This window comes from Vidua macroura, chromosome 20 (genome assembly GCF_024509145.1).
Source record: "Vidua macroura isolate BioBank_ID:100142 chromosome 20, ASM2450914v1, whole genome shotgun sequence".
Taxonomy (NCBI): Eukaryota; Metazoa; Chordata; class Aves; order Passeriformes; family Viduidae; genus Vidua; species Vidua macroura.
Window position 1 is genome coordinate 5,486,925 of NC_071590.1, and position 14,824 is coordinate 5,501,748.

At 52.0% G+C, this 14,824-nt stretch overlaps 1 protein-coding gene across 1 annotated transcript in view; it reads right to left on the bottom strand.

Annotated features, from left to right (window-relative positions):
- Positions 1 to 12,780, bottom strand: part of LOC128817071 (NADPH--cytochrome P450 reductase) — a 28,260-nt gene extending 15,480 nt beyond the window's left edge. Inside the window, exons 1-3 of the mRNA XM_053995169.1 lie at positions 12,761 to 12,780; positions 10,543 to 10,683; positions 610 to 802 (exon numbers count right to left, since the gene is read on the bottom strand). Of these exons, the coding sequence (XP_053851144.1) occupies positions 610 to 788 (179 nt within the window). The 5' untranslated portion in view covers positions 789 to 802; positions 10,543 to 10,683; positions 12,761 to 12,780. The remainder of the gene's footprint in view (positions 1 to 609; positions 803 to 10,542; positions 10,684 to 12,760) is intronic.
- Between the last annotated feature and the right edge of the window lie 2,044 nt (positions 12,781 to 14,824).

Genomic DNA, 14,824 nt, shown 5'->3' on the forward strand with positions numbered 1-14,824 from the left:
GAATGTGACTGAGACAAGGAACAAAATGCACCCAGATCTCCACCTGCGTGGCTCGTTCCTGGACCCAAGCCCTTTGCAGACGACAGAGTGGAACAAAGCTCTCCCTCTCCAAATCCAGTCTCCCACTCCAGTGGTAACCTGGTATCAAAAGCCAATCAAGTTTTACAGGAGCTGCCAAGCAGCTCATCCCAGGAACTATTTCCCAGCTCCCCAAGACTGCTCCTTTCCTTCATAGCCAAGGGTAGATAAAATCTCCAACAGGAAACCTGTTTAAGAGCAAGCAACCTTTCCCTAGATTTACCTAAATATGACTTTTATCAGAAAATACCGAGAATTAAATTCTTAAGAGTTTTGAAGTACAACCAGAGGCTTTCTTGCCTTGCTCGGGAAAGGCCAATTCCCAATTTGGGCCACACGGTGGGGTAAGGCAGAACTGCAGCCCGGCTCTTCCACCGGGATTTCTGCATTGTGAGCAGAACCCACAGCAGCTGGGGGCAGAGAAACGCCCCCTCACCGACCTCCCACAATCGAGCTGAGCCTCCAAGAACCCACCACAAGCAAGAGAGAAAAGCTCCACTAGAGCCACACGGCCTGAGAGTTGTTACTTACACTGACTGCATTTTGGGGAGGTCAGGCACTTCCTCCTTTTTCTTGCGGAAGAAGAACCAGTAGGTAAAAAGTCCAGTGATGAGGGAGATGAGGAACACGTCCATCATGCTGAAGAGAGAGTCCTGCTGTGCAGTGCTGTCAGCAGCAGGCATGGTCGGCTCCATGCTGGGCTCCCCCATGGCAGTCAGAGGCACTGTGAGCAAGGAAAAACAGTGAGCACCAGCAGCCACATGGGACAGCACTAAAGGACACCCAGAAAATTAGTTTTGCTTTACACTTAGTCTTAGGAGCACAAGGCTGCCCAACAACTCTTTGGATAGAGGCCTTGCATCACAGCTCTGCAAGGTTCTTCTGTGTCCCACCAAGCTTTTCCCTTCCTGTTGTACCCATGCTGATCCATCTGAAGTATTTCTGTTTTCCCTCTGCCAGCAGCAGCAGAGCAGCCCCACACTCCAGCCAAGGAGCCAAACCAGGCTCCTACTGACATGCCAGCAATACTCAACAGGGACTCATGGCCAGCCTTTACTAAAGCCCTTACCCACCACACAACCCCTGGGGTGTTACTGAGGGATGACCCCACTCTTCAGTCACCCCACAGATCTGGGGCTTCCTCCCTCCTTCCCACAGGGTGATAGGATGCCCTGGCCCCACTGCTGTGCTGATAAACCACAGAGCAGGACTGTGGCACCAACCCCCCCGAGCATCCCCACAACAGGTTGTTACAACACAAATGATGAATACTTCTGATTTACTCCACTGCAGATTGGATTTACTATCCATCTCTCCCTGGGCCTTTGGCTTCCCAGTCCCCTCCATGATCTCCCTCAGTTTAACTTCCATCTCCTTGAATTGCTCCTTTACACTTATCAAGGCAGAGTTTAAGTGATCTGGGACTTGCCCACAGCCATACCCAGAGTCTGTGGTAGCACGAGGAGGAACACCCAGCCCCCAAATACCCAAGCAGCCCTATGGCCCCTGTCCTTCCCCTGGGGAGCCACCCATCCCTCCCTCACACTGCTGTGCCAAAGCTCTGAACTCCTCTGACCCTAATCCAGATGGCAAGATTATCTTCCATGCATGCAAGGACACACTCTGTCCAAATAAATAGATAATTAACTCTAAACTTGATTTGGAAGGGCAAAGTGACTCTCTCTTTGTACTTGGGCATCCTGCCAATCCAGGAGACCATGAACATTTGAACTTGCACCCAGAAAAGTGACTCAGAGCTGTGGTGGTGTCACAGCAGGGAGAGGATACATGCCACGGCTGAGAAAGAGAAGTGACTGAAGTTGAAGGTTATGCTAATACATTCAGGAGCTGGGAAGAAAAGGGAAGGTGATGCTTAGGGAGCACTAATGAGGGAGACCAGGTACAACCTTCAGCAAAGATTAACCCCTTGTTGTCACCCCCACAAGGGAAGACCAGCTCCAGACAACACATAGCCCTGTGCCACAGGGCACCAGCCATAAAAAGCACCCTGTGGAGCACAGGGAGAAGTCCACAGGCACCTGGCAGTGACCCTGGGTGGGTACTCTGGCAAGCCAATCAGTGCTCAACCCCACAAGAAGTTTCATTTGGTGGAGAACTTGGCAAGTAACTGCATTACAAAGAGCACTAAAACATCACTGCAAAGCTTCCCATTAGGTTCCCACAGAAGACACCAAGGCAGGGTGCTGGAAGAAAAATAAGAGTGATGTGACTGCAGACAAGCATACTGCACATTCCTCTCCATCAGGCAGGTCACCCTGTCCTCCCTCCTTGCAAACAGGCTTTCCATCTCTGGATCTTGGAGCCAAGTAAGAGCTGGATGTTCCTTCTGTACAACTGTAGACTAAACTGTTAGTTAGAGCCTCCACAACTGGGGCTTAGTTGCCAAAAAGGCACAGCTCCCAGGAGGATCCCTCTTCTCCTCCTTATCTGGTTCCAGTAAATCACCAATGAGCTAGTCTGGCAACCAGCTCCAGGGGAATATGCTGGTGGGGGAAGAATGTGGCTGATTTATTGCTTTTATTCCTGATGAAAGCTCAGAATTTTTAATTACAAGCTCTTTTCCTCTTCCCCTCTGCCACCTGACCTGTAGGAATTTCAGCCAATCTCAGCCAAAACCTGCCAGTCAACTCTTTACTGCACAGAGTTTTGGGTTTTGGTTCTTGCCATCTCACTCATCACTTGAACTGCTCATTACATCTCAGGGCAAAGAAGCCCTGAGGGCCAGTGGTCCATGATTCCTAGGGAGCCTCAACTGCTGCCTGTGCACAGCACAGCCCAACTCTGCAAAGAGATGGAGGAATCTGTGCCCAGACACAGGCAGGAGTGGATATCTCCAACCCTGCAAGGTGGTTTGGTTTTTTCAGCAGCAGTTTCATTGCCCAAATTACACAAGGGTGGACAATTCCCCTCAGGGAATTGCCTCGATTCCCCTCAGGGCAGGGATGGCCATGTCAGTAAAATTACCCTCAGAACACCCTGTCTTTCACTCACTTTCCCTGACAATCCCAAGGCACATAAGGCAAGGACAAACCTTTGCTCAGAGGAAGCCGTGAATAAACACAAGGCTGATGGAGACCATGCTGAGCTGGTCTGGGGCAGGAGCTGCAGCTCTTTCCCTTCTGAGCACCAAACCCAGCAGCAGCTGAGCCCTGGGAAAGGCTCCTTGCACAGGGCACAGCAGCCTCCCTTGTCACCAGCTGAACGTGGAGAGAGCTCCAAACCAGAAGTGTTTGTGGTGAGCAGCACCTGGCCCACAGCAATTCCCAGCTCCAGACAGCTCATGGATATTCATGAGCTGCCCTGTGTGGGCAAAGAATGAGGGCAAGAATGAGCCTGTGCTCTCCTCAGCCAGGTGAGGGCTTTGTCTCCAGCCAAAATTCATCACTGTGCTCAAAGCAGCAGAGCTTCAGCTCCCAGAGCAGAGGGGTTTGGCTTTCTCAAGCCTCCAGAGGAGGTCTGCTCTCCCAGGCAGTGCTGCCCTGGTGAGAGGCATCCTCAGGGAGGCAGCTCCCAGGAATGCTGCCTGGGTGGATGTAGGGGTGGAAGCTGTGCTATCTCCTTGCATTGACCACACTGCAGCTCTCCAGGGCTTCAAAGGGGAGCCCTGCAGCTGCAGCCAGGCCACCCACTCACTGCCCACAGCCAGGGAAGGGAACATTCCAGGAGGTTCATGGCTCTGGTGCATGGAGCACAGCCTGGTTTGCTCTTCTCTCTTCATTCACAATCTCCACAGCACAAAGTTTTCACACTGTCCTCTAACCCTGCGAGGAAACTTGATCATGGCCTAGTGACAAGAGCTGCTTTAATTTTGATGCTGGGCTCCCTCTGGTCCTGGACATTTGGTTATTCAAGGCTTATATCTCAGCTACAGATTCTTCTTTTTGCTTTCCCTTCACCACCCCTACCCTCAGGAAATGGTTTGCTTAGACATAGCAAGAGAAAGGCAAAGAATGTGAAATTAGGCCTCATTTCTCTTTTTTAAAGGGTTGTCTTAACTCAGGAACTATTGAACTCACTTCACCCAGCACAGGAAGATTATTGCTCAGTTTATCTCAGTCTCACCTAGCTGGCTGTAACAATTATTTTCCAGAAGTTCACAGCAAATTTGTAATTTTCAAGTCATTTTCAAATACATGTCCTTTGCTAACTTCCAGTGAAAAGAAACCTGACTCTTACTTGAAATTTAGCTATCCTGGGAATCCTGGAGTCTCTGGAAGGGCCTTGGTAGAATCAAACTAGGTTTTTAAAAGGAAATTTATGATGTGGAAGTAAAACTTTCCCTGACATCAGTTTCAAGGGTGGTCATTTTATCCACAGTGCTTATTATATCTTCAGTCAAAGTAAGACAAGATGTCCATAACCCTGGGGCTTTTTTTAATGGTGGCTCCAGTTCCTGGATCCCTGTTTGTGCACACAGCAAAGGCATCAGTCTCAGCAAGATGTGAGCATTTACATCACACAGAAAGTCACAACATTTTGAAAGATTGCAATCAAGCAATGCTGTGTTTTAGCACAGCTTTTCAGCCCCTGAATGTGAGAATTTGCTTGATACATGGCAGCTCACAATAATTCAAATCATCAGGGACCTTCCCTGCACATCTCCGTGCCAGCAAACAGATGTACCTCATCTTCATATTAAATTAAAAAAAGGACTGGAAGCACTCTCAGTGCCAGGCATCCTCAAATTCCCCATAATTTCCATACAGACTAAAGGGTCTATAACGTCACATGGTTAAAAATACACAAATATATATAGAAACAGTATTACAACAAACAAGACAGGAGTGATGAAAGCCAAGTGGTCAGCAACCTGATGAGATTTATTCTCCTTCCTTGCACCAGGAGATGGTGCATCAGATGCCCCCAAAAGCACGCTGGGACACAGCACCACAATCACAAAGCGTGGCTGGGAGGTTTCCCCTTGTGGAAGTCACACTGTGGTATCTCCTAGTGACCAAAAGCCTTGGCTCTGAAGCTAAACAGGCAACGTGGGCAGGAAGATGTCCCTCTTGAGACTGAAGCAGCCTTTTTCTTTATGTAGTATCTGTGATGAGTTTCAAGTACCTCAGTCCCACACCAGGACTGCAGTCTGTGACTCTTGCCCCAAAAATGAGTGATCAAGTTCTGTGCTTGACTCTGCCCCGTGCCACCATCAGCACACCCTGATGTGCAGCATCAGCCTCGCCGAGAGGGGAAGGAGAAGGAAAACTGCTGAGCAAGCACAGCCCGGGGCTGCTCACTGCTCCCACCTCTGATAATCGATCCCCAGCAGCAGCTGGAGCACCAAGGAGCCCCTGATTCCAGCCCAACACAGCAGAGAGGGATCCCCACAATCCCTGCAGACACTGCCTGCCCTGGCACGGCTGGCACAAGGGCTGCACCCCCAGAGCTATCAAAACACCCAGAGTTTTCCCAAGCATCAGCACCCTTTGGACACCTGCAGATAAGCACAGGAGCTGCAGGTGGAAGCTGTGTTCTGCAACATGTGCAGAAAGAGAATCGGTGGTGATGGAGTCGAAGAGGAGCTGCGTGACAAACGTGCAATGCCACCAGTCACCCTCTGCCCGACCCTGGCACCGGTGCCAGGCTCCATTCAAAGGGAGCTCAGCAGGGTGCAGGCAGAGGAGCCTTCCCAGCCCACAGCAAGGCCCAGGCTGTCTCAGCTGAGCAGCAGCAGGGACAGCAGGCAGTGGTTTGGAGCCAAACCACCCCAGCAGCAACGAGATCCCCTCGTTTCTCACAACACCATCATGGTGCCAACTCGAGCTCTGGAGCACCCATTCCCTCTCCACCAGCCCACCCAGCCCATCCAGCAACACTTACCAAAGGACTGCTTTACAAATTACCATAAACTGGAGTCCATGCAAGTCTTACAGCAGATGTAACAGCAACACACACTCAAAAAGCTCCTTCAGACAGACCTTCTGCAGTTCAGACTCCCACTGAAAGCCCTGCACAGCCACACAGGGCAGGGGACAAGGGGGCACTGCTGGTAGGGAGAGCACTCGTGCTCCCTGCAGCCACGTGACAATGACCCTCATGTCCCTGACTCAGCATCACGTTAGGGAGCAGAGAGGAAGTGCAGCTGTCAGATTTCCAGTGTTGGGAGCTCTGCGTGGCTGGGGATGTCACCATTGCCACCAGATCTGCCAGACCTCTCTTTCTGACCAGGAAGGACCATCCTGAATTCCCAAGGCAGAGGCAGGTGCGTGTGACCAGACTTCCCTTCCCACCTTGTCTGCCCCAGGGACTGCCCTCCCTCTCGTGCTGACCATGGCACAACACAGATTAAGGGCACAATCAGCCTTGAGAAGAAGCCTTAAAAAAGCCCAGTTTTAAATCAGAGACCAATTTTTGCCACCAGAATCATGGCACAGCCCCAAAATTCAACCTCAGGACAGACACATAAATGATAAGCAACCAGACCAAGTGAAAACTCCAATTCTTTGTACAGCATGACCTGCAGCCTGAGCTTTAGATACAATGGCAAAACAGGAAGGCTGTAATTAGAAATTAAACAACTGAAATATCTGGGAGGAAAAAAAGAAAACCACTGGACAGGCCTCTCACAGGTCTGCAAAGTTTGTGGAGAGTTCACAGAGACTGCAGCACCAAAAGGAAGCTGCACTGAGAGCCCATCACTCCTCCCAGCAGCAGCAGTGCAGGAGAAGGAACAGACTTGCCCACAAACAGGAATGCAGTCTTGTGACCAGCCAAGGGCTTTCTTCTTTCACCCACTAAGGACATGAGGCAGGTTACTGATGGTTACAGGCAGGAAGAGGAGCCCCACAGACACAATCCCAGGAGGAAGGAGGACAGGCAGCAGCAGCAGAAACAGCAGGGCTGTGGTGGAGGTGGCATTCCTGCCCAGACTGGGTCTGATCTCTTCTGAACCCCACTGCAGCCAAGACTTCCTGCATGTTAGTGTCTGATATTGGGCCAGGAGACCATTGGGAAAACCAGATCTTCTCTTATTCCTCTTAGAAATGCAACAAATTAGACTAAGAAATTCTGTTTGCATCAGCCTGTGCCAGCCTCAAATGAGTTCTTTTTACTTTCCCTTTTAGTAAAAGGAGACCTGGCAGGAAAGGTTGGCTTTTCCAAAACAAAAGCTGGTGCTCAGATCCAGGTTATTTAATAATTGCCTTGGATCAGCCTTTTCTCCACAGCTCTGCCACACAAAGATTGCATTTCCCACCAACAAGAGGATGCTGATCTGGCCAGACAAGTGGCCCTGTTTGGCCTGGTCTGCACAGGCTCCATGCTTTGGGTGGGAATCATCACACAGGTGAGTCCCTGGGCTCGTGGGGAAGGAAGGCACAGTGAGAAACCTCACAGCTTTCCTTGCCCCTTCAGCCTCTGTTGGAAAGGATTGCTACACCTACAGCTTCCCATTAACCAGCTCAATAAAGGGTAGAAAGTAGCAAAGCCTCACACAAAACCAGGGAAGAGCTTCTGCACTCTTCCACCAGCTCAGAAATCCCAATCCAAACTGAGGAGTTGGCTGCAGCAGCACCTCAAGCAGGGAAGGGAACACAAAAACTGTTGGGTTGTTTTTGTGAAACAAAAGTTACTCTCACTGTGAAAGGTGTCTTCTACCCAGACCCTGACACACCGGCTCAGACATCAGCAAAACTACTATTTTAGGCACAGGACAGACACAGAGTGTGCATCAGTCAAGTCTGGATCTTGAAATACTGCATATTTGAGCTTCCACTGTGTCACACTTGCATGTTTTCTGGCCCCTGGGTCTTATTCAAGGACAGAAGAGCAGCTGCAAAAGCAAGGAAGAGAACAAGAACTGTTTTACTGAGGCAGAAAGGAAATCTATGCTATGGGTATGCTCAGGTGGGGCTGTGCAGTGAGCCCAGGGCACTGAACCAAAGGATTTAAGGCATTATCCAACACAAAAATGAATTCAAACTTGCTAAGCTGCCTTAAAGCAAGCTAGAATTACTGAACTTGCACATTTCCTTTTATGAGATAAAAGCCTGACTCTGAGCCTTTAAACATGGGGGATCTCCCCAGCTCAGGCACTTGGACACCTTCCTTTACAGATTAATGTGAGCCAGCACAGAAAAGCAGGAGTTCAGGGTTACAGGATAAACAAAACCTGAGAATGGCAGGTAACTGACCCCCTGTGAACCAACACTGCTCTCCAGCCTCCCTCCCAGTGGGGGACAAATCCAGAGCAGCACACCTCAGGAGCTGCTTGGAAGAGGAACAGGGGTCTTGCCAGCACCAATACTGAGGAGCAGGGACAAGCCTGCAGGAGGTCTAACTCCTATTGCCAACTCCACGGGCACCTCTCAGGCCAACAACTGCTCAGAGGGCTGCAAAACCTCAGGAGCAACCCATCCAGGCATGGACTTCGCATGGTTCAGGTCCTGCTGAAGATGTTTTTCTAAGATCAAGAGGGAAAATGCCGTTTTTTCAGCAGCCTCTTCTGTGAGTGCTGTACCCTGTGCTGCCACAGCCACAGCTGGAAGTTCCTCTCCTGCCCACGGGCTGTTTGTTCACCCTGTGCCTGAGTTTGTGGAGGGTTGGTGTGACAGGCTGTGGCTTTGCCTTATGCCACCACTGGGAAAGGAGCCCTATGGATGAGGTCAGTACCCAGAGACTTTAACCTCTTCCACCAGGAAAAGTCTGAACATTAAAACCCTCCAATGCTGGTCTCTTTTGAGAGGTTTCCTTTTAAACCAACAGCTGAAAGAGCACCAGAGGGACAGGGTTAAACAGATCTTGCAAAGTTTTCAGAGTTGTCACGACTTTTGATCAGAACAGTGTGTTTTGGGGATTTATATTTTATTTCGAGAGAACCAAACACTGTCTGTAAGGAGCCAGGATATTTTGTATTTATAAGCCCAGTTTCCTCTGAGAATGGAAGAGCTTTTCAGACATTACAAGCCCATCTCCTATGTTGCTGTAGGGTTTGGAGGTGTTACTGCATGATCCTTGCACCTCTTGGAAACTCAGCACTAGAGCTGTCCTGGCCTGGCTGCCCTATCAGGAGAGGGTGCAATCACCCTAGAGAACCTCCCTGCCTGCCATGGGTCAGCAATCTGACCTGGACTTCACCTTTTTGAAATGATTTGGGAAACACAGACCACTTCCCAGCCCAGCCCCTTGCTGAGCCACGGCCACAGCAGACCTCAGAACATCAATTCCATACCCAAAACATGGCACAGGCCACAAGATACCAGAGAACTCAGGGGTCACAGGCTGAAAGGCTGGTCCCAAACTGCAAAAACCACAAATCTCCAATGCCCCAGCAGAATCAACACAAAGAGAAGATACTTTACACAGGGTTTTTTTGTTTCTTTGTAACAGGAGCTCCTTCTCTTACCTCTTGCAGTTATGCATTGTGTCCTGTTACACAACCAGGACTTGCACAATCCTTGCAGGCATTTTATCAACTTGCTCCTCCAAAGCTTGGAGTTAGAGAGGAGATGCAGCAATGACCAGTGAAAGAGAGTCAATTGATGTGTTTCACAACCACACAGCAAGATCCAGCACCACAAAACTATCAACTCCCCAGGCTGGTTGTTAAACCTTCCCAGCAGACTTCCCATGCACCTCCAGAGCCAGATTTTACCAAGGAGAAAAATCCAATCCCATCTCTAACTCCAAACCTTGCCATCTCCTACTCCACACAGCAAGAAAGGAAGGTCAATAAATCAGTACCTCCATTCCTTGCAAAGGAGTGACTGGAGGCACGGACGTGGCTGATTACTAAGCAAAAATACTACAATAATCTGCCACCGTGGGTCAAACTCAGCCACTCTTTGGACTTGTGGCCCTCCAGAAGCCACCAGACACAGCTTCTGGTCTGTCTGGATTCCGTGGGTGATAGCAGCACGCAATTAACTTGAAATGTTTACTCAGGGACAAACAGCAAGAGATTATGAGCAGCTTGCAATTATTAATTGTTCTGACCTATGAAATTTTCAAGCCTATAAAAAAGCACTCTTGGCAGAGGTGCACCTGTCACTGCAGGGCTGGTGATTCACTCTCTACAACAGCGTGTACAAAGTAATCTCATCACTGGGATCAAATGATCACGTTGGGAAAGCAAATTATGCAAGTTCTAAGAATTGTGTTTTTTGAGGCAGGAGAGTCGACATCAGGAAACAGAACAAAGTTCAGTGGCCACAGAGGTAACTGCAAGTGGTTTTCTTTTATACCAGGGAGGAGACGGCACGAGCACAAACCTGAGCAGGGAAGCCTTTTCCTCAGTCCTTCAGAACTGAGCAAACACAAACTTTGCTGTATCCCAACAGGCAAAGGAGAGAGCAAAGACCAAATGAGATTTCAGTCAGACAATTCCACATTTTGCTTTTGCTGCAGGTAAAGAAACCATCACTCCAAGCCAGCCACCCTCCCCAAACCCAGCTGCATCCAGAGATGCTCCACAACCTATGACACTCAAAAGAAAGGGGTTACCTTGCACCTATGGGTCTGCAAACAAGAGCTGGTGGGGCCTGTGAGCTCCAGCACGGAGTGTGGTGAGCAGCAGGGAAAGTCTCCCTTGAGACAGTTCAAAGAGTTTTGGTTGTAAGGCCCTGTCGACTTCCTCCAGTTGCTCTGCAAGAAACAAAAGAAAAGTTGTAGAAGGCACTTGGCTTTCCAGGAGACACAAACCCAGAAATTACTGACTGAACAGGAGGCAACTGTGAAGTGATGACAAGCAAGAGGTTCTTCTCTGTCACAATTAGAGCAGGACTAATTAACAGGGGGTTAAGCCAGATTTGTGACACTACGCCCTCCTTCCTTTCACATTCAAGGATTAAAAGAAGGCACTCAACTGGTGTTACTTCCTGTAGCTCTGTATCCTCCCTGCTCTCTGTTCTCAAATACAGCTCTTGTGCACCATCACATCCACGTGCAAAACTAATTTGCCACGCACATGCCATGCACACCCTGCCTCAGTGCTGTCAACCAGCCCAAGAAAAACCTGTACTGAGACAATGCTGGGTTTTCCAGGAAGGGTCTGGCTCAGCAGCCCTCCCAGACAAAACACCGATTTCCTCATTTGCAGCAGATTAATCAGCGAGCTGCTTTGCTTATGTGCAACAGCTCCTCGGGATTTCTCAGAGAATTACAGAAATATTGGAAGAAGGCCCATCCCTTCCATCTAGAAAAAGGGATGTGTACACCACTGCACCCCACTAAGCAAAAAAAATTACAAAACCCCACAGCTCTTCACAACCACCCACACAAAGTGTAGAGATCTGTTGTGGAGGGGATGTCCCCACCAACGCTATCACTGATTCACTTCCACAACTCAGAAACGGATACCTGACTCCTTCCTTGCACTTTTCCAGCTTCTCAGCCAGATATATGTTCCTACTTTTTAAAAAGAGCTGTAAAAACACAAACCCATTTCACTTTTCCAGACTCACAGTGATCCCTCTTCTCTGTACAGATTCCACTAAGCATTCCTATTTCCCTTCACACTCCAAAAGCTAACCCTAAAGAACAAAGCACACTCCAAGCTGCACCAGCAGCGCTTACTCCTGCAACTAAGGCAACTCCCCAAGAACCAATTCCACTCTGATGACTAACTCCCAACATCGTCATCCAGGTACCTTCACCCACTCCAGCCTCAATATTCCCAAAAAGGGGGTTCCCATTATTTCCTTTGACAAGCACACTGCCTAGGTGAGTATTTTCACTCTTCCAAGAAACTCCACCAGGAGAAGTCAGGAGCAAAACAGCCTTCCCATACCCCAGCAGTTTATAAAGTGAAATAGATGGAGCAACAGCGGAACAGCCCAGCCTGCAGCAAAGGTATCAATTAAACGCCGCGAATAACGTTCTCCAGGGAAGTGCCAGAAAATTAAGCTCGTTAAAGGCTTTTAACCAGCAACAGCCCGGGATGGGGTAAGTCTGAGCAGCCCTTCAGTGCTGTGGAAGCAAGGCAGGGCGGGCATCACCCCGCTCCCAGGCTGCCCACCCTGCCGGGGTGCTGCCCTGTCCCCCACCCCACAGCCCCGGGGTGACAGGCGTCATGGGGCACCCCCAAATAATAGGGGGTCCATCCATGCCATACAGGGCACATCGGTCACACAGGGGCTCAGCACCACCAGATGTTCCCAAATAAGACAGGCTCTGGTCATCCCAATTCCTACCAGGTAACAGGGGAGCAGTCACATCAGACTCCCCAGATAAAGGGAGCTCTGGCCATCCCGGTCCCCCCCAAATAACAGGGGGACAGCCACAGCACACTGCCCAGATAACAGGGCTATCCCAGCCCTCCCCGACCCCTTCAATAAGACTCTCTAAACACCTCAGCAACCCCCAGTAACAGGGTGCCCACTCACACCAGACCTCCCAGTGAACGGGGGGCTCTGGTCATCCCAGTCCCCCCTCGAAAAGAGCTCCAATTCACATCGACCTCCCCGCCACACGGCGGTGCCACTCACCCGCCACACAGGGGACCCCAGTCAGTCCCGTAACACGCAGCCAGTCTCACCAGTCCCCTCAACATAGTAAGAGCCCCCATCCCACACCAGGGGATGCCGGACCGCCCCTCCCCAGCACAGAGGGCCCCGGCGGCGGAGCTCAGCACCACCCCCCCCCCCCCCTCAGTCCCAGAGGACCCCCGGTCCCGCACCCTCCTCAGCCACAAGCCCGCGCTCCCCCGGCGCCCCGCACCCACCGCCGCTCCGGCCCGTCTGGCGCTGGCGGCTCCCGCGGCCCCGGCGCGGCCGGCACGTACAGCGGACCGCACCACCCGCGCACACGCGCGGGGGAACACGCTCCGCCCTCGCCGCTCGCCAATAGGCGGCTGCTTGTGGAGATCACCCCTCTGCGGCGCATGGTACAGCCCCAGGACGGGGATCTTAAAGGGACAGGCGCGCCGGGAGGGCCCGCGGTAAAGCGGGGGTCAGGGGCCGGTCAGAACTGGGGCGTGGGGTGGTCACGGGTGGGGTCAGGGGTCGGTCAGAACTGGGGCGTGGGGTGGTCACGGGTGGGGTCAGGGGCCGGTCAGAACTGGGGCGTGGGGTGGTCACGGGTGGGGTCAGGGGCCGGTCAGAACTGGGGCGTGGGGTGGTCACGGGGGGGGTCAGGGTGCAGAAGAAAAGGGTCCAGAGGTCACAGTGGGTGCCAGCAGGGGCTTGGTCTGGGGGACAGGCTCAAGAGGGGAGGCAGGGTTGGGGTCAACATTCGGGGGTGAGTATGGGGGCGAGCGTTGGGGTCATGGCGGGGTCAGAGTTGGGGTGACAGTGGGAGCAGGGCTTGGGTCACTGTGGAGCCATGAACTGGGGTCAGGGTGCTGAGGTCAGTTTTGGACACTAACTCCGGGCTGAGCCAGGAGCTGCAGACGCAGGACCCGTCTGTGGCCACTCCTGGGTGCACATGGTGCTGCTGTGGAGCTCCCAGTTCCCCCCAAGATCATTGCCCAGACCAGGGCCCCTGGGGAGTCAAGGGGACCCCGAGGTGCAGGCTGGCACCCAGTCGCTGCCATCCTCCGTGGGAGCCAGGGGGCAAGCACGTGCTCCTGATCTAACCACAGCCCAGATGATTCGGATATTTTGGGGTGGTCTTTCTCTCGCTGCCACACCAGGAAGTTGCTCAAGCAGCTCTGGAAGCATCCGCAGCAGTCCCAGTGGGACATTTCACAACCCAGATCTCCGGATCCCAGGTCCCACAAGGACTGCTGCTCTCTTCCCTGTTGGTTTTTTTCTGGAGGTGGAAGCTGGGTTACAGCTCTGCTGTTTCCAGCTTGGCCAAAGCCAGGGGCACGGCTTGCCCTGACCCCACTGAGCAGCCCCACGGCTGTGTGGGGTCACCCCAGGCTGGGTCCCCTCCCTTTGCCTGCTGGGCACTGGCACATCCAAAGTCACCATCCTGACGCCATCGCTGTGTTGACGCTTGCTCCAGAGTCAATAAAAGACTTGGGGAAGGTCCAAAGTTCGAGCTGGGCCTGGCAGGCACCTGAAGAGGTGTGAGGAGGGGGCACAGACCGAAGAACACCAGCCCAGGGCTGCAGGGACACCCTGTTTCCTGACAGCATTTGAGCAGAGGGTCGAGGGCTGTGAGGTCACCTGAGTACTGGTGCCACTCCTGTCAGTTTTGGGATTGACCCCGTGGAAGCTCCCTGGGGTGGCTGGGCTGTGACCGTACCCCATGGGGTGAGTGGACATGGGCTGAAGATCCCAGTGGCACTGAGGGGATGGCAGGACAGAGCAGGTCCATGGCTGGGGTCATCCCATCAGGTGCCCAGACTGGCACTATGGCACAGCCTGTCCCATTCTGTCCCCTCAGGGAAGGGGCTGGGAGCTCATCACACCCAGCCCAAACCCCCCAGGGGGAAGCAGCAGAGTCCTGCAGCCTACAGAGACTTGTTTGGTCAGCACTTTGTCTCTCTACCTATTTCTCCCACCTCTCCTCTGTTCCCAGCACAGTTTGAGGCTGAACTTTTGGCCACAGAACCCTCACAGTGCCAGCAAACAACAGGGGACACCATGGCACAGCCATGGAGGTGGTGTTTGGCAGTGTCCTGGCCCTGGCACAGGGAACCTGGCCCCAGTCAGGATGTCTGCATGGGTGTGCTTGGCCAAAAGTTAATGACAGGTAAACAAAGAAACACAGACCTGTTTTCCTTCCAGCATCAATGTCCCCTGCCAGGCCTCCCCACTTTGTGGGTCCCCTCTCACCCCTGCATGGGGCAGCAGTGGAGGTCCAAGTTAGTTCTGCTTTCCTTGTGTGTCCCTGACTC